General features: G+C 38.3%; 1 protein-coding gene across 1 annotated transcript; it reads right to left on the bottom strand.

Moving 5' to 3' along the window:
- Positions 1 to 690: 690 nt before the first annotated feature.
- On the bottom strand, positions 691 to 5,965 carry LOC141639935 (methyl-CpG-binding domain-containing protein 2-like). Its single transcript, XM_074448904.1, has 5 exons — positions 5,793 to 5,965; positions 5,080 to 5,685; positions 3,419 to 3,472; positions 3,138 to 3,280; positions 691 to 1,367 (listed from the first exon to the last, which is right to left on the bottom strand). The coding sequence occupies exons 2-5, from the start codon at positions 5,631 to 5,633 to the stop codon at positions 1,135 to 1,137; spliced, it is 984 nt and encodes a 327-aa protein (XP_074305005.1). The 5' UTR covers positions 5,634 to 5,685; positions 5,793 to 5,965; the 3' UTR covers positions 691 to 1,134.
- Between the last annotated feature and the right edge of the window lie 13,806 nt (positions 5,966 to 19,771).

A 19,771-nucleotide genomic window follows, 5' to 3' on the forward strand; every position in this document is an offset into this window, starting at 1 on the left:
TAGGTTTTAGTTAATAATCAACTCATTTCTAAACAGATGAGTAGAACGTGAACTTTTTTACATTTTACTACAATACCCAGGTACTATCACACTTTGGAATAATTTACATTTTACATGATTAATATGTCTAAACTATCTTAGTATTTTGAAATAATACATGATTAACATGTTTATGCATTGCGTATGGTTCTTAAAGTAAAATAATATTTCATTAAAATATCTGTGTATAAAATGCTATAAATCTAACTTTCACAATGTTCTGATCATAATTTTTAAATATTCTCATATATATACCCGTGCAATTTTGCACGGGTTTTAAACTAGTATAAAATTAATCGTAAACTTTCTTGGTGTTGCCTATAATGTTAGCTTAAGACTAGCGAGATGTTATTGGTTAAGGTGCATTTGTTTGGACTTTGGAGTCTAAGAATGGATCGGCGATGAGTCTTATTCATTATATACAAATTATTATTGTGTACAGATGTCCTACAATATGATGAAATACTCCATAGAAGAAAATGCTTAGCTAAATTGTTGGCACTTTATTTACTGTGAAGCAGTTATCGTTATCAACTTCGTCGCATGTGGTAAAGTCATATTCATAGTTCAATTCTCGATCAATTCAACCCTCAACGAGTCGTATGAGAGAGCTGATGACACTGGACAAGAGCTACTATGATACAAAATATGTTTTGTTCACCCATTAATTCGTAGTTCACTAGCATATACGGAGTGGAATGTTACTATCATACATGTGCGACATATAATTGGTCCAACATTTGGCTCATGCGCAACTCTATTTCAAGCTAATAAATCTTTGCATGAGCAAAGTGACATTACCATACTTGTGTTAACATATTACTTTGTCCGACATTTTTAACTCACTACCACTTCTATTTCCAAGCTAACAAACTTGCTTGAACAAACGAAACAGCCGGAGAAGTATTACATATAAGACCCACCATCAAAACTTACACGCGCTTCCATCAGCCCACCAACTAAAGTTGCATTGCATGTTTTTCAGCAAAATCCCAGTTGCCTCCAAGAAATCTTCTCTTAAGTTCTTCAAAAAATCCTAATTTCCTTTCCAACAGCCATGAACATCACCCTACTACCCAAAAATGAATCTCAAACTCATAAATCAAAAACCCCGTTTGGAGGTGGAGATGGACCTTTAATCTTGAATCTCTTGGGTTGATGTTGAACGGAGTCGTTGCTGAGCGTCTGTGTCGATGATAACCGGGAATTCTTTGTAGCTAGCGGAGTGACGTCAGTGGAACTGTCACGGGAATAGGAAGCAGGAAGGCTAGGTTGCCCAAGCTGCAATGCTGTAGGGTCATCCGGGGCAGCCCACGATAAAGGACTTGCTGCAAATAAGGCATATGGGCAGTGTTATTCAAGGTCTTAACTGAATGAACAAAAAACTGAAAACACAGTGAATAACCTCTTTTACTCCTATAATGACCTGTCACAGGTCTGTAAGAAAATAGACAACATAATTTTGTTGGATGAATATCCTCATTTTTATAAGAATGTTAAACCATTATAATAAGAATGTTAAATCATCAGAATATTCCATATCTACTGCTACTGCTACTATGACGTGGTATTAAAAATGTACGAAGACCACTTTAGATACTTAAAGCCTACAGACTGAGCATCGAATCTTCGTAACTGCTCAGACAGTGCCCTTTTTTCCAAGATCCCATAAAACAAATTATAGGAAGGGCAATGTTCAAAACAGTTGGACATGAAACTGACAGGCAATCTTGGATCTTAAAATTAGAGAAGCCTATCTCGATCATGGTTGGGCTCAGATCTGTGAAGGGGAAGCAGATATGGATATGAATCTCATACTTGAGGTCCAGTTTGCCAAAACAGTCAAAATTCACGGATCTTGAACACATACTGATGAATCCCTAAATCTGAAAAATTTTGGACCCCGTAGATCTGTGTCAGATCTGGATCTAAGTTCCAAATCCGATTCCTGCTGGAGCAAGGAATAGGACTCTAGGGATGTCCAGACTGATACAGGCATAGAGCCATGACCTTGATCAATCTAGAAGTATTAGCAGACAGAATGATGCTGAAGTATTATTATGCAACTCCTGTAGACGCCCTCGTCATGACCAAAAATTTATGACCCCATTTATTTCCACTTTGACTATACCCCCTCCGGCCCTCCCCCTTAGAAATCTAGTGGAAATCGTACTAGATGTTACATAAATGATTGGCCGTATTATCATTTTTCAGAGAGTCTGACAAAAGAGCTACTGCAACCACCAGCTAATTAGTTTAAGAATTGATATTCTTAACATAGCAGAAGCCCAAACACTGAACACAATAAGACATCAGAAGTCATTGTAAGATTTGTATCAACAGCCAAGCTAATCAGAATGGCAGATTACTATAGGCACTAGAAGTTGCATAATAACCATCAAATTTGTGTGTTTAGGATCTCGGGCAGGCAATAAGACACAGTTTGCTCCCCTTTCACAGTTTCTCCAATAAACTGAGCGACACCATTTTCTAGTGGCCACTTATCACAGTTTGCATATAGCGAAACCAACATCATTTTGGTTTTATGGCCTAATTCAAAAGTTTTTCATAATTTGTATAATTTCCAGACAACTACTCGTGATCCTACCCCTTGAAAAACCAAAGACTACCAATGATTCATTCCAGCACACTGCTCCAGCCTCCAGCATAGACCAATAATCGAATACTGAATGATAATTTGTTCCAGATATCATTCAGAGACTGCAATATTCTCTACATTTTACAACTACACTGACTACACCCTTATGATAACTTTCAAAAATCCTGCACACATTATATGCACGTTTAAAGTACATTGTTGAATTGGAATCAAATAGGCTGCTAGACTTTGCTGGCCGTTTTGAAACAACCCTATCACTGCGTTTGGATATTCTGCCCAAGTACGCTTTTAGAGTCAGCACAGGCTCATGCTTGTATCTCTTGCAAAATATGTAAATTGTGTATTTCCTCTTCAAAAAAAGTTTAAGCAAAATGGTCTTTAAACAAATATCTATCTAATTAGACCATCTTATTGATCAGACTAGCAATCTGAAAACACTGATGAAAGAGTGAATCAGGAAAAGTAATTAAAAACACACCATGCACAGCTTCGCCAGAGGTAGCATTTATACGAGGAGCGCGCTTTCTCACATAGTTTTCCTGTAGAGGTTTTGGGATTTGAAATGAGAACTGGGACAGTGTTGCCCCTTGTCTAATGAACTCTGGATGCTCCATCAAGTACCTACATGAAGAGAACAGAACAAGGAAATCCATCTAAAGAGGTTGTCTTCCAAACAAGAATAAGAATAGTTGGCTACATAAAATCGCACCAACTGAGAACTGAAGTTAACAAGAGAGACAATATGCAACAGAAACATACTTGTGAACCTCAACCATCGACCGGAGTCTCTTCCCAGTAGGTGAAATATAGTATCTGAAAGTTGTCAAGCAGATCGTGAAATTGTCACTCAAAACACGATTTGGCATGTCGAACAACGTGATTTAAGTTAACACTTAACAAGGAAAAAGTAGATTGAATTCAAGTGGGAAATGCAGCAAGTTAATAAATCCATTAACAGGCAGCTCGTTAATGGCTCCGAACAAAACCGGCAGGAGTAGCAAATGCATAGTTCTATTATACGGAGTATTAGACTGTACTCCTAAGTCTAAAAACAACTATGCCATTAATGAATGGCCTTGCTCTTCAAACCAGAAATACACTCTTGAATAGTTTACCCGAAGATTGACATATTGGATATGCCAATAAATAAGCCCTGTAATGGAATGAAGAGTACACCATAGAAACCAAAGATTACAAGGTTTACCATCTGAACCTGGCCTAGGAAAGATCAATGAAGTAAACAATCAGATCTGATATCTTACTTCACAGATAGGTGGAAATATATATGTATTTTATTAAGAAGTTAAACTAAGTTTGTAGGTGAAATGAAAGCATGGCCAAAAAGACCAAAGGACATTCCACTCCAACAGTTCTGTGTGATCAGTAGACTAGCATGTCACATAAATCGTTCCCTCTTGTAAGTAATCCAATGCGTTGCACGCACATAAAAAAATGGAGCAGGTTGTAAACTTTACAATGATCCGCATAATGATAGAAAATAGCACTTTGCTCTAAGCGTCACAAGGTTAATCTGTTTCGTATGAAGCTAGGGGTTATTTAACCATGATTAGAAGCAAACATAAGATGATTTCCTCAGTATTGAGTAAATTTTGCCCCTAGATATACTGACAAACTCACTGATAACCAAGAGAAAGGGACAAAAGCACAAGATGTAAGTAACATCTGGCAACGAAAGAAAGCATCTGGAGAGGGATGGCATCCGGATCTGGTAACTAATATAGCCAAAAGGTAGAACATCACATATCCAAAGTCCAAACAAGAAGCACGTTCAAGAGAAGAAATAGTATCAATAACATAAAATTTCAAAGCTTTAAAGAACACAAGAAAATGAAATTCAAAGACTAATGACTGAAGAACGGCAAAAATAAGAATCTCCTACACTAGCTCAAAAGTGATACATGCCCATCTCAATTTTTAACGAATCATCAAAAGATAGATTCATACATGAATGTCATTAACACAGAACTAAAAGATAAATACATTTATGAGTCACATACACATGACAAGTTTCATGTTCAACAACCTAACTGTTTTGGGATACAACTGTTGGAGGGATCCCAAAGGGAGCAATGGTGTTTTTAGACAAGTGTTTCCAGTGTTATGAAGGATTTTAATGAGGCTTGCAATACGGCAAATAGATAAGTTCTATCCATTCCCTTCAACCCAACTTACTAAGCACCAAAATCCCCCCAGACAAACACTATGTTACTCAGAATCAACATAAAACATAAACCTCATATACGAAGACACATAAGTCTAGATGTTAATGCAACTCAGGGTCATTAATAATTAATCAAGCATCATCATCATCATCATCATCATCATCATCATCATCATGATCATGAAAACAAGTAAAGCAATAAAAATTAAAAAAAAAAAAAAAAGAGAGAAAAACATACACATCAGCAAACTTAGAACTCCCTTCGCCTCGAATACGAAGCTCCCTTTCCCAACCAAGAGGAGGTTGAGCAATACTAGGTTTATCAATAGCCCATAACCTACTCCCATCTTGCTCAATATCAGCAGGAACATCACAACTAATATCAGGCCTCCACTCCTTAGCTAAATCACATTTAAATGGTTGGACCATTATATGTTCCCTAATCTCCTCATACTTGTCCTTACTCGGTATAAGCCTCCATTTAAAACAAGCAGCACACTGCACCGTGAATGCGCCTACTGAAGGCAACACCCTCGGCGCCAATAACGGCCTACATTGTAATGGATCCGGGTCCGATACAGGATCCGTTACGGGTATTATCTCTTTACCCGCAACTGAATCATTAGTTGGTGGCTTGTATAACACTATTTGTTTGTCATTATTTTCAAGGGTTTGTTCATCATCATCTTCATCATCAGAAGATAAAGTTACATAAGTTTGATTTTCTTCTACTTGTTGTCGTTGTCGTTCTTCTTCTTCTTCTTTTATACCTGGGTTTTGCTTCATAGCCATCACAAGTATTTAATTTAATTTAATTTTACCCAGAAAATTAAACTGCAATCACCTGCAAACAAAAGTTACCCAGATGAGGTTTTGAGGAAAAATGAAGAAATAAATTGTTGCAGAAATAACACAAAATTATCAGATCTATGTGAAAAAAAAAAAACTTACAAATATTAGGTGTTTTGAGGAAGATTGTAATCCTCTCTACCTCGAATTGTAGAAGTAGAAGAAGAAGAAGAAGGAGAAGAAGTAGAGAGGTGTGATTTTTGAAGCAGAAGAATAAAGAGAATATTTAGAGGGAAGAAAAGTTTGGAAAATTTGAAGGATTTTTATGGGGATGCGAGAAACAGGGGGGGATGTTAAGGAGAGAGGAAGGGATGATGGTAATTTTTTTTTTTTTTTTTTAGAAAAGGTCATTATCATTAATAAAAAGTCATACATCTACAATATACGCTGCTTCAATTGGATCTACAAATCGACATAAACCATAAATAAATTTTGTTCAAAGAATGAAACATCAGAATGTAGCCTCTATCATCGATTCGCCCGCAAAAGGCTTTCATCCATAAGAGGGTCTCCGAATCTTCCTTGACGAGTATCCATTTCTTCTGACGTGATTGATTGTAGCAATGAATCAGGCAAAATATGTAAAACCATATAACGATCTATAACAACGCTGATTTTCTGCTGACTTATTAGAAAACTGCAAACGAACAAGAAAACGAAAGCTCTCAAACTGAAAGAAGGACACCACCGATAGACGGGGACAGAGCCCTCAAAAAGAGAGACAAAACAAAAACGAAAGCGGAAAGTAAACAAAAACATAAAGGAAACAAAACGGAATACAGGAGAGAAAAAACGGAAACCACCGCCTCCCTACCAACCCACAACACCGCCAGATCCAAGCACCACCCTGTCACACCACCTCAACAAACTCGTCCGATAAGACCCGAACAACCCACATACACCACGCAGGCCCGAGAGGAAAGGCGGACCGTGCGATCCCGAGCAGGGTGTGGGTAAGAAAGGGAGGAGGGTTAATCGGAAGAGAGGAGACGGGTCGCCGGAGAAAGGTCTTGAGAGACCCCATCCCCGGCGACATGGTAGGGGGTTGATGGATGGCGGTGGGAGGAAGGAGGAGAACGGCGGCAGCAAAGGGAGAGGATTTAGGGTTTTGTTTTTTAGAGAGAAGAGGGAGAGAAAACTAGAGAGAGAAAGTAAATTGTCCTGACAGTTTCCGAAGGGATGATGGTAATTGATCAACCACGATTAATGTTTTTTTTTTTTTCAACAGGTGAATAACTTACATTATTGTAACCGATACAACGTAAGCTACTCGATTAGGTAGCACCAGACACTTCATAACTAGATCTAGCACTACAAAGCCATACACAGAGATTACATAACCTTTATTCAAAAGTAAATCTACAACATTAAGGTAAGCAGGAAGAACGATGGTAGAAAGGCAGAAGACGACAGCTTGGTCACGATCGTTGATGTCAACTTCATTAACACGGAAGACCTCCAAAAACAGTCGATTCATACAGCCGGCGGAGTGACAATGACAATGTGCACTTACGCTCTTGCGAAAAGGACGTAGAAAGAAAAGATGAGAAGCAAGACGGAGTCTGCCCTCGACGGAGATAAAACTCCTACACCTAAGACAACGCATCCATTGATCATAGAACAGACGGTCCGAAAAGGCCAACATACAATGAGTAACACGAACCCCCAAAGACACAAACACCGCACCACTAACACCATTAAGAGGACAAGGCTTACCACTAAAATTTATTAAAAGAAAAGGAAATGACAGGAAAAGCAGAATTAACATCATTCCAAGACGAGAAGAGCACCACCTCAGACCCAACCAACGCCATCCCCGGAAACCCAAACCCACCCTACCCAACACGTCTCAAACAGGAAAACGGACCCCAACAAACTTGACCTAACCCCACCTAAGAAACAGCCGGACGCGACCAACCATCCACGAAGACACGGTCCAACCAACAAACACCAGCCACTGAGATTCCAAATTCTAAAACGAACCCCCCAGGACCATCGGCACACGTGCAACCCAACCAACCTAAAACACATCGGACCGATAAAAGAGCACCGGGAACTTGGACCAACCTGGTGGGGGAGGGGACGAGGGGAATGGGAAACACCAGATCGTCTCAAAACACAACACCCTTAACATCAGACACCACCCAGATGAGCTATGCTCATCGACAAGACACAACGACGACCGACAACTTCAAGACAACTGGACTTACCAGGGGTGGGGAAAGGGGCGAGGGAGAGGGGGAACACCCCTGGATCGCACGCTATGCTTCGATGACAGGACAGAGGAGCGCCGAACGGATCGACCTCAGCAAAACCACATCAAAACCAGTCAAACCCACCGGACGAGGACGACGGAAATCACGAACCGGGAAATCACGAACCGAAGAAAGAGAGGGGTGAGATCAAGCCATAATCGGGCCGCCATAAAGAGGATCCGTGATTAATCACCGGAGATGGGTCAAGGAGTGACCCCATCTCCGGCGATGGGTAGGGGGAGAAGGAGGGGAAGAGATTGGAAGGGGGAGGCGGCGGGTCAGAAGCAAAAAATTAGGGTTTTCTTTTTTTTTTAAGAGAGAAAGGGGAGGTTATAGAGAGAGAGCGCGATTTTTAATGTCAATTCTTAGTTTGTAACCACGATTAATGTTAATACACAAGTTCTCATCCAAGACGGGACCATGGTCGACGATCAGGGTTTAAGACTGTTTTACGACGTGAGACGTTTTTTTTTTGTGGCTAAATAAGTGAGACGGTGTTTTGTTATTTAAGATGGTGGACATTGATAAACCACAATGGGTCACAAGTCCACGATTATTCTTCGGGTTTGTTAGCCGCTACCTTCGGTGCACACTGGGTAAACCCTCGGGTGTACGTGATAGCCTGCAAACCACGTATACCAGGTAAGCCACCCGAGGGTGAAGGCTCGAAGTCTAATAGGCATGGACTCAGGCCAAGAATACTCCACAAGATTTTGCTCTTGGTGAGGCTTGAACCTGGGTCTCCTGGGAATTTCACCCAAGTTTTAACCACTAATATTGTCCCTAAAGATTACCTTTTTGCCCTTGAATAATATAAACCCAACAAAGTAACTTCTATATTATTTCTACTCGAGTTTCGTATTTATCTATATCTATCTATCTATCTATCTATCTATCTATCTATCTATCTATCTATCTATCTATCTATCTATCTATCTATCTATCTATCTATCTATCTATCTATCTATCTATCTATCTATCTATCTATCTATCTATCTATCTATCTATCTATCTATCTATCTATCTATCTATCTATCTATCTATCTATCTATCTATCTATCTATCTATCTATCTATCTATCTATCTATCTATCTATCTATCTATCTATCTATCTATCTATCTATCTATCTATCTATCTATCTATCTATCTATCTATCTATCTATCTATCTATCTATCTATCTATCTATCTATCTATCTATCTATCTATCTATCTATCTATCTATCTATCTATCTATCTATCTATCTATCTATCTATCTATCTATCTATCTATCTATCTATCTATCTATCTATCTATCTATCTATCTATCTATCTATCTATCTATCTATCTATCTATCTATCTATCTATCTATCTATCTATCTATCTATCTATCTATCTATCTATCTATCTATCTATCTATCTATCTATCTATCTATCTATCTATCTATCTATCTATCTATCTATCTATCTATCTATCTATCTATCTATCTATCTATCTATCTATCTATCTATCTATCTATCTATCTATCTATCTATCTATCTATCTATCTATCTATCTATCTATCTATCTATCTATCTATCTATCTATCTATCTATCTATCTATCTATCTATCTATCTATCTATCTATCTATCTATCTATCTATCTATCTATCTATCTATCTATCTATCTATCTATCTATCTATCTATCTATCTATCTATCTATCTATCTATCTATCTATCTATCTATCTATCTATCTATCTATCTATCTATCTATCTATCTATCTATCTATCTATCTATCTATCTATCTATCTATCTATCTATCTATCTATCTATCTATCTATCTATCTATCTATCTATCTATCTATCTATCTATCTATCTATCTATCTATCTATCTATCTATCTATCTATCTATCTATCTATCTATCTATCTATCTATCTATCTATCTATCTATCTATCTATCTATCTATCTATCTATCTATCTATCTATCTATCTATCTATCTATCTATCTATCTATCTATCTATCTATCTATCTATCTATCTATCTATCTATCTATCTATCTATCTATATCTATATTAAAACTATAAAAGAATAACCGCTGACATCATCCTATGGCACATGTCACTCTCACATTAAAAAATTTCCCGCCAACTTAAACCCTAAACTGATACTAATACTTTAATAACATTTTCCGTCATTACCTTTTATACGACCTCCTTCTTTCCAAAACATGTATGGAATCTTTTCCATTTTCTTTCTAACATCTTTTTTTATATATTTTCTCATATAAAATATCATCTAATTGGGATCATAACATTATTATTAGATCATTCATTACATTTTCCATTGTTTCTGAGTTTTAATTTTCTATTCTTCTTCATAAATAATTAGAGTTTTTACTCTTTAATGTGTATAGATCCCGCGCAATAAATCCACAGTATTTATAGAGTTTTTACCTTTTAGTGTGTATTATATTTATTCATTCTAAATTTATACCTTAATTTTTCATATTTCAACTCAGTATTTTGATATGAGAAAAAAAATTAAACTACAAAACTAATAAAAAAAAGTTGAGTATATCATCTGTATTTTATTGAATTTTTTTTATCATAAAGTGTTAGTATTTGTACTCCGTATTATATAATTCCGTACCACTTTTATTTTAGGGACGTGCTTTTTCACATACGGATTTTACTCTTTCACATACGACTTTTACAATATTACCCTTGTCATTTTTATTCCCTCACCCAATTAATTTTCTTCCTCTTCCCTCGTCTCCCTTCACCAGTTCAGTTCACCATTTCCGGGTCGCATCCGCCGAGTCAATCCCCGGCAAACGTTGCTCCAAACAAACTACGAAGTATTAAAAAATGCATGAACAATAATCAAGCAACAAAATTAAATTCATTAGTGTACGTTCAAAGGCTAAGTAATCATCCATTTCGTTAAGAAGCGGTTCATAATCAATATCAGTACATATGTTCATCGTCATCATCATCGTTACTGTCGTCGTCGGAGCAAACATCGCTTCGGACGAACTAATTAATATTATATAAAAAAACAAAAACATAACAGCAATATAGGAACGATGTACTCCCGTCATCTCCCTTCCCCACCATGACACCAACACCATCCCTGTCCGAGCCGACACCCAGACCAACCACTCTATCCTCTAGCCGTTCGCACCACCCACTGCAGTCCAGCCGTATGTACCCCCAACCGACAACCCGACTCCGACGCAAACCAATCGCAGCACTCCGTATTCAAGCCGTCCTCTCACCACTCACATCGCACCACCGTCACCGTATCACCCCTAGCCACCGCGCACAGAGCAGCCGTCAACCACCATGCCTTTCATCACCCAGAAACCCTAATTAATAATAATTGCTTTGCATATTAATTTCACTAAAAATTAAACCTAATAATTTCAATAAGACGTACTTAATAATTGCTAAAAACGAAAATTATTTCACTAGTCGAAAAATTACAATCTATTGTTCAAGTTTTTAGATTAATTAGATTGGATTTTAGGGAATTTGTATGCATAAGAGTTAAATTTGATTATGATTAGGGAAAAAGGGTATATTATGGAAATTTTGTGAAAAAATGTATGCAAAAGAGTAAAGTCCGTATGTGAAAAAGTAATTCCGTTATTTTATTGTGATTAAAACATTATAATTTAGAATTTAATGAATAAATTACACTCTGTTAATAATTTTTTTATTCTTAAATACATTATCAAATGAATGAGTTTTGATGACATTTTTATGTTGCGACTCTCAAAATATGAGTTTACCCATTTTAATTTATCTTCTTATTCTTACTCTTAAGATCTATTTTTCCCATTAACAAGATAAGCTACTAACCAAAGATCTATTTGGTTTTGCCCCGTCTCATTGCCTTGAAAGTAAGAAGCCAAGACATCAAGACCGTCTTGGATGACATCCATTCTCTATCATCTTATTTTCACTGTTTTTCAATATGTTTTATCCCCCGTACCCTTAATTCTATTGCTCATAACTTAGCTAGCAAAGCTAGGAATCTGTAGTAGAATAGTGTCGTTTACAACTGTCAAAAAAAAAAAAATCATGGCTAGCATTTTGAAATGCAACATTTCAATAGGAATGACACATAGGGTAAGGATTATGGTTTGATTTGCTTATTTTTATCTTTAATTATGTATAAACATTTCAATACGTATCATTTATAAGTAGAATTTACTTTCATTTAAAATTATTAATACGCTATGACACATAGGATAAAATTATGGTTTGTAGAAGCTCAAATCAAAATTATGAAACATGGGTATACGCATGATAAGTGACAAAATTTTGAGCATGTCTTCACGATACGATGGTAACTATTAATCATTAATTTACAATGTTTTAAGTATAAAAAATTTTAAATCTTAATTTTATATTTTATCTATATATACGGGTGCAACTTTGCATGGGTCCTAAACTAGTTTTATTAAAACCGCTTCAAAAATAAAAAACCGCTTCACCTTTTCAAATTGAACCAACATCACTCTCCTTTTTTCGGCAAGAACCCAATATCACTCTCCTTTACCCCTTTTTCTTCAAATTCAAATTTTAAAAACCGCTTCAACATCAATAACATCGAAGACAAAACCGCTTCAAACTTCAAATGGAATTCTCCTTCATTCCTCCCAAACTAGAAGAAGATATGTGTTTTAATTTATTTTTGTAACCCAATTAAATTGGTTTGGTTAGTATAGATTATTTTTTTAGGTTGATTTAGGTATAGATTTGTGATTAATAGAGCCAAATTAGGTGTGATTTAGGTATAGATTTGATGAATTGCATATGATTGAAAGGAAAAAAAAGGAAGAACAGTGAAATCGGGGAAGATGAAGATGGTCCATTCGCGTGAAATACACGAAATTTCTTGGGCCAATTCGTGTGAAATACACGAAACAGCCTGGGCCATTTCGTGTAAATCACACGAATGAGCCTGGGCCATTTCGTGTATTTCACACGAATGAGCCTGGTATTTTCTTGTGATTTACACGAATTGACCTGGCCAGTTTCGTGTATTCCGCACGTTTAAGGCTGGGCTATTTCGTGTATTTCACACGAATTGACCAATTTTTTTTAATAATAATGCGTTTTTTCAAAAAAATTAATTTTTTTTACTTTAATTTCTTATATTACGTTTTTGATTTACAATTTTACGTTTGAATTAATTTTATATTTGTAATATTACATTTGAATTAGTTTTATATTTGTAATATTACGTTTTAATTAGTTTTATATTTGTAATATTACGTAATTGTATTCGTATTAATAAATTGTTTGTTAATGCGGATGGCCGATTTGGTGATGAACGTCGAAACAAACTTCATGCTTCGTCACGGAAAACAATTACTTTCAAGATGGGAAATACTAGTTTTGGGTCGAAAGAAGTTTTATTCCTTCCGAGATGATTTTTATGAAGGTGACGAGTACGAGCAATATCAGAGAGACCTTGAGGAAGCGGTATGAAATTATCAGGGGTCGGAAAATGAGGAGGAGGAAGATGAGGAGCAAGGAAATGAGGTGACGGAAAATGAGGCGGCGGGAAATTAGGAGACAGGAAATCAGGAGGCGGGAAATGTGGAGGCTACTTCTGCTTTACGTGTTTGGCGGGGGATCCATGGTAGATTTGAGGTCTATGGTGAGGGGTATAGCACTTCGATTCCTGAGCCGCGGAGGAAAGTAAGGGCTAGAGGGAAAGATACTAGTTGGATATTGACTGGGCCAACACCGAGAGGACCATTAGTACCAGATGTGATTCCGAGTTTTGGTGGACACATTACCTTTTGTAGAGTCAACCTCAGTCGGAGCGTTTGTTGACTAAATATACTAGAGAGCGATCTTTGGCCGTGCTTCGTGCATGGAATTTTTCGGGGCCAGTTCAGAAGTTAGTTGAGGATTCAGGAATTAGTCATTTGCCCAACATCATGCATAAACATTTGAACATGTCATTGTTGTGTGCTTTTATTGAGAGGTGGCAGTCAGACACCAACACTTTCCACATGCCATGGGGTGAGATGACGATATTACTACATGATGTGCAGAAGATTCTTGGGATTGAGATTGATGGATTTCCTTGTAGCATACCCGATGCTGATATGGCACATTCGATACTTGGCGTGTAGGAGTTGTTGGGTATGACTGAGGCGCAGTTGGGAGGTCAGTGGGGACCTGATAAGGATGCAAATATTTACAAGGGAAATTTGATTTTACAAAAAGCTTTAAAAGATTTGGTTCAGGGAGACAAGCGGGGAATGGTATCGGAGGCTCAAGGCTACTTGATGATTTTATTGAGTTCGACGTTATTTGTTGATAAATCGAGTGATAGAGTACGGGCTAACACGTTACCGATGCTTAGAGATGGTAGTATTGCTGGGCGTGCTTGGGGTACCTGACACTTGCTTTATATATATAGGCAAATGGGGATCGCGATGAGGTCCGATTGTAGAGGTTTGTGCGGTTTTTGGCCTTGTTGCAGTCTTGGATATTTGAGTACTTCCCGACATTTAGGCCAATGGCTACTTTGGCGGCCGCTCCGGTGCACCAGGGGCTATGTTGTGGTCCACTAGTACGGTTCCACAATGTGAGGCAGGGAGAGCTTTGATCTCCTATCGAGAGCGACTTGATATGATGTCGATTGAGTCGATAGCTTGAGACCGTACCCGACCATCCGGAGACCGAGCACCCGCGTAGTGTTTACCACGGTTTGTTGAGATTTATTGATATTGTTGAGCCGTACCAGCCAGATTGATGTCTTCGACAGTTTGGGTACATGCAGATCATCCTGACCCCTATGGCACGACCTAACAAGGTTTACCGTCTTGTGAAGTCCATTGCCTATGATGTAATACCCAGCCTTTGTGAGGCTCGTACTTAGACTCGGGGATGCGTGAGAGGACCTTTAGACCAATAAGAGAGCACTCGGAAGGGAAGGATAGCCTTACACTAGACCTGGTCTAGACCGAGTGGTGTTGCAGCGGATCGAGTAAGTCCACTCGGTCGAGTGAAGGGTACACTCGACCGAGTGAGTCCACTCGACCGAGTGGAATGCTACTCGGCCGAGTAAGTCCACTCGACCGAGTGGACTCGGACGGTCGAGTGATGTGTTTTCAGAATCACGGGATTAAACCCTTTCTCCCCTAACTCTAAAATCATTTCCACCTTCCTCCTTATCTTAGTCATGTTTACTTATGTAGAAATTTGTGTGACCTTGTGTCGGTACGGTTGAGTCTCAAACAATTTGCTTTTCTCGCATTGTAAACTCGGCCATAAGGCCAAAACCTAGTAGATGTTGTGTGGTGGGATGATGCTATGATCACCATTGAGATGTGGGATTTATCTGTATACATCCCCTTAATTTTAAGGATTATAACGAAATTTATAATGATGAAACTAGTCATAAAATTAAATTACATAAACAAAAGGTAAAGAGATGAAAAATCAACCTTCGGTCCTAGCAAATTCGGCCTAAGAACAATATCGCAATGATATTCGCCTATTAGTTGCACCCAAGACGATATGAGATATGCCCTTCACTTGTTGCTAGAATCGATCCCTCAATTTCAGTAAATTAATTAGGGTTTTCGGTTTTTTTGTGTTGAAATGAGAGGCAAGAATGAGTTAGAAAAATTAGGTTAGAAAAAGCTCCCCTCTATCTCCCTATAAACTGTGCAGGTAGATGATTAGGGTAGTTTTTTCTTCTTCTAATTTTTCGGCCCATTAATCCGAAACAGGTACATCAGTCGATCGACTGACATACCCGTTCGATCGACCATGTAGATAATGCATTATTTATAAATTATCATTTATATCATTCCGTATTAATAAGTCTAAACACAACAGCTTGCAGTGGATTTATTAATGCGGGTCAATAATAATTATTATGACAATATCGTATAATTATCATTTGCTGATTAAATATAACCGATTACATTTAGTTACGAATTAACATATTAATTCGTCCAAGCTAACATTATATACATTAATTAAATATAACTTATTATATTCAATTTACTTAATTGTGATTAATTGTCTCAACTAATATTATTTAATCGGCATTAAATAATTGTCTCATCAACACATTGACTAACTGTTTAGTCATATAAGGCATCAATGTGATTACATTTCCATAACCACATCTCTCAAACACATCCTCTAGGTGTGACCTTTAGGGACCAGTTGATCACCGCCATCTGTATGATAATAACGTCAAACTTTCTAGCAAGCCAACCGTTATTAGGTAATCGTTAATCAACTGATTAAAATACGAAGTATACCCTTGTGAACCTGTAAGAGATTTACAAATGTTATCACACTAATTTGTGGAGGACACAAGCTCCAACAAACTCCCACTTGTCCTCACAAGTGTATGTGCGATAACCGATTCTCATATCCTAAAATTTCTCCCACGCAATGTAAAACAATTTGCAAAATCTGTATTCACAAAGGTCGTATTTTTACAAGTGATCTGTGTATCAAGAGTGGTTTCCCGACTAGAGAGTAACTTAACCGATAAACGAATCATCATTCGAGCATGGCCATGCATTTCGCCATTACAACTCCTCGAGTGGCCCTGAGAAATAACTATACTTGATAAGGGTTGGATATTTTCCTCAACTCGAATCCTGCAGATGTAAGCACAGTATGAAATGACCCAGAAAAAATCTACTTAGCCTCAATTTACGGCAGACCATGAGAAAGAAACCAAAGTCACCCAAAAACTGCCTTAATCTCAAGAGACAGTCGATAGTCAAAAGAATCGACTCTAGGAACACAATGGGTGTCCTATCCACGACCTGGCACCGAATGTTATTAAACATTTAGGACTCCATTACGTTGTCACAAAAATTTGTCCTACGAGGTATCGTTATAATCTCGTATTTGTGAACGATCAGTCAACCGTTTGACTTATGGCTCGTTGAACCCACCATCAATCGACTGCATAATATAATAGCCAGAGTTATCAGCTCTTGGAGGCGATTACGGACCAAAACTAATATAATGTAATTCAGTTCACTTTGTGGCGTTCAATGTTCTCAGTACAATCCACATGAAAAACAAAATATTATATAAAAATGATGAAGTTATAAATAGTATATGAAAAAGATAATGTATCAAATTCATAATCAACTACTACAACTCAGGAACACGTTTAATTCCCATGGAAATAACGTGCCCTACATGCTTATCATAATTCAACGGTTTAGTGAGAGGATCCGCGATGTTATCATCCGTCTCAATCTTGTCAATCACTATCTCCTCTTGCTCCACATAATCACGGATCAGGTGAGCTTTCCGATGTACATGTCTAGACTTGTTGCTAGACTTTGGCTCCTTAGCCTGGAAGATGGCACCTCTATTGTCACAATAGATGGTGATCGGGTCATTCGAACTCGGAACTATCGTAAGTCCTTGTAAGAATTGACGCATCCATATCGCTTCCTTAGCTGCCTCCGAAGCGGCATAGTACTCGATTCGAGTAGAACCGCTACAACACTGTTTGGAACTCTTCCAGCCGACGCAAAGCACCATTAAGAGTAAAGACGAACCCGGACTCGAGATTTTGAATCATCTCGATCCGTTTAGAAGCTAGCATCTGCAGAATCGATTGCGATAGCTTAGTATCTCCTCCATAAGTCAATACCCAATCCTTAGTCCTCCGTAGGTACTTGAGGATGTTTTTAATGACTATCCAAGTGTGTTTCACCGAGTCTTTTGGTACCGACTCGTCATACTAATGTATATGCCACGCCTGGACGTGTGCATATCATGGCATACATGATTGATCCTATTGCAGATGCATAAGGAACACGATTCATGCGCTCAATCCCTTCAGGCGTCGTGGGTGACTGAGACTTGCTCAACTGCATCCCAGACGTCATTGGAAGGTTCCCCTTCTTGGAGTTGGTCATGCTGAACCTCTCAAGAATCTTATCCAAATAAGACTCCTGACTCAGTGATAACGTCCGTCGTGATCTATCTCGGTAGATACGGATTCCCAAAATGCGTTGTGCCTCACCCAGATCTTTCATCTGGAAATGGTTCTTCAACCATTCTTTAACCGAAGATAGGAGAGGAATGTCATTCCTAATCAAGAGTATGTCATCGACATACAATATCAAGAATACAATCTTGCTCCCACTCGACTTGATATATAAGCATGGTTCCTCGACCGATCGAGTGAAACCATACTCTTTTATCACCTGGTCGAAACGATGATTCCAACTACGAGAAGCTTGCTTAAGTCCATAAATGGAACGCTTAAGCTTGCATACTTTCTTAGGATATTCAGGATCTATGAAACCTTCGGGTTGCACCATGTACAACTCTTCCTCCAAATAACCGTTTAAGAAGGCGGTTTTCACATCCATTTGCCAAATTTCATAGTCATGAAAAGCGGCAATCGCTAAGATTATCCGAATGGAACGTAGCATGACTACAGGTGCAAAAATCTCATCATAATGCAATCCGTGCACTTGAGTGAAACCTTTTGCCACTAGTCGTGCCTTATAGGTATCTGTCGGTTGCGCGTCTACAGAATGCTTTATCTTGTAAAGCCATTTGCACTGTAGAGGTTTTACCTTATTAGGTAAATCAACTAGATCCCATACGTTATTCTCATACATAGAGTCCATCTCGGATTGCATGGCTTCGAGCCATAGCTTTGAGTCGGAACAGGTCATGGCACCTTTATAGGTAGCGGGTTCATTACTCTCTAAGAGTAAAACGTCATTCTCCTCGACCATACCATTGTATCTGTCCGGAGGATGAGTGACTCTACCCGACCTCCTAGGTTCCTCAGGAATATTAACCGTATCATCAGTTGGAGGAACAACTTCCTCCATCTGTTCCTCGGTTGTTGGTTGGAATCTCGACACTCGAAGGTTCTATTACTTGTCTTGTTCTCGAGAAATTCTTTCTCTAAGAACGTCGCACTAGCCGCAACAAAAACTCGATGTTCGGTAGGCGAATAGAAGTAATGACCAAATGTTCCTTTTGGATAACCTATAAAGTATGTCTTGACCAATCGCGGGCCGAGCTTATCCTCGTGTCTCCACTTGACATAAGCCTCGCAGCCCCAAACCCGAATAAAGGACAAGTTAGGGACCGTTCCCTTCCACATTTCATATGGAGTCTTGTCGACAGCTTTAGTCGGACTTCGGTTAAGTATAAGAGCAAACCGACAAAAGAGCAAAACCCCATAATGAATCGAGCACTACCGTGTGACTCATCATGGATCGAACCATATCAAGTAAGGTTCGATTTCTCCGTTCGGACACACCATTTAATTGAGGTGTTCAGGTGGAGTTAATCGCAAAACAATTCCACATCTTTAAGGTGTTGATCAAACTCATTTGAAAGATATTCGCCACCCCGATCCGAACGGAGTGCTTTAACCTTTCTCCCGCCTGGTTCGAACCCGTCTCGGTAATCCTGAATTTCTCAAAGGACTCACTTTTATGCTTCATCAAGTAGACATATCCGTATCTACTCAAATCGTCCGTGAAAGTGATAAAATATCTATAGCCATCTCTAGCGGTAATTGACATAGGTCCACATACAAAAGATGTATGAGTCCTAATAGGTCACTAGCGCATTCCAACACCTTTGAAGGAAATTCGAGTTATTTTGCCAATGAGACATGATTCACACGTGCCATATGTAGAAAAATCGAATGCGGAATAGTCCCATTATCGACGAGTTTCTTCATGCGTTTTTCATTTATGTGTCCCATTCGACAATGCCATAGATAGGTTTGATCTTTGTCACCAACCTTTAATTTATTATTATTCACGTGTAATACTTCCGTGGTTTGGTCTAAGATGTA

The sequence above is a fragment of the Silene latifolia genome, unplaced genomic scaffold (genome assembly GCF_048544455.1).
Source record: "Silene latifolia isolate original U9 population unplaced genomic scaffold, ASM4854445v1 scaffold_628, whole genome shotgun sequence".
NCBI classification, from domain to species: domain Eukaryota; kingdom Viridiplantae; phylum Streptophyta; class Magnoliopsida; order Caryophyllales; family Caryophyllaceae; genus Silene; species Silene latifolia.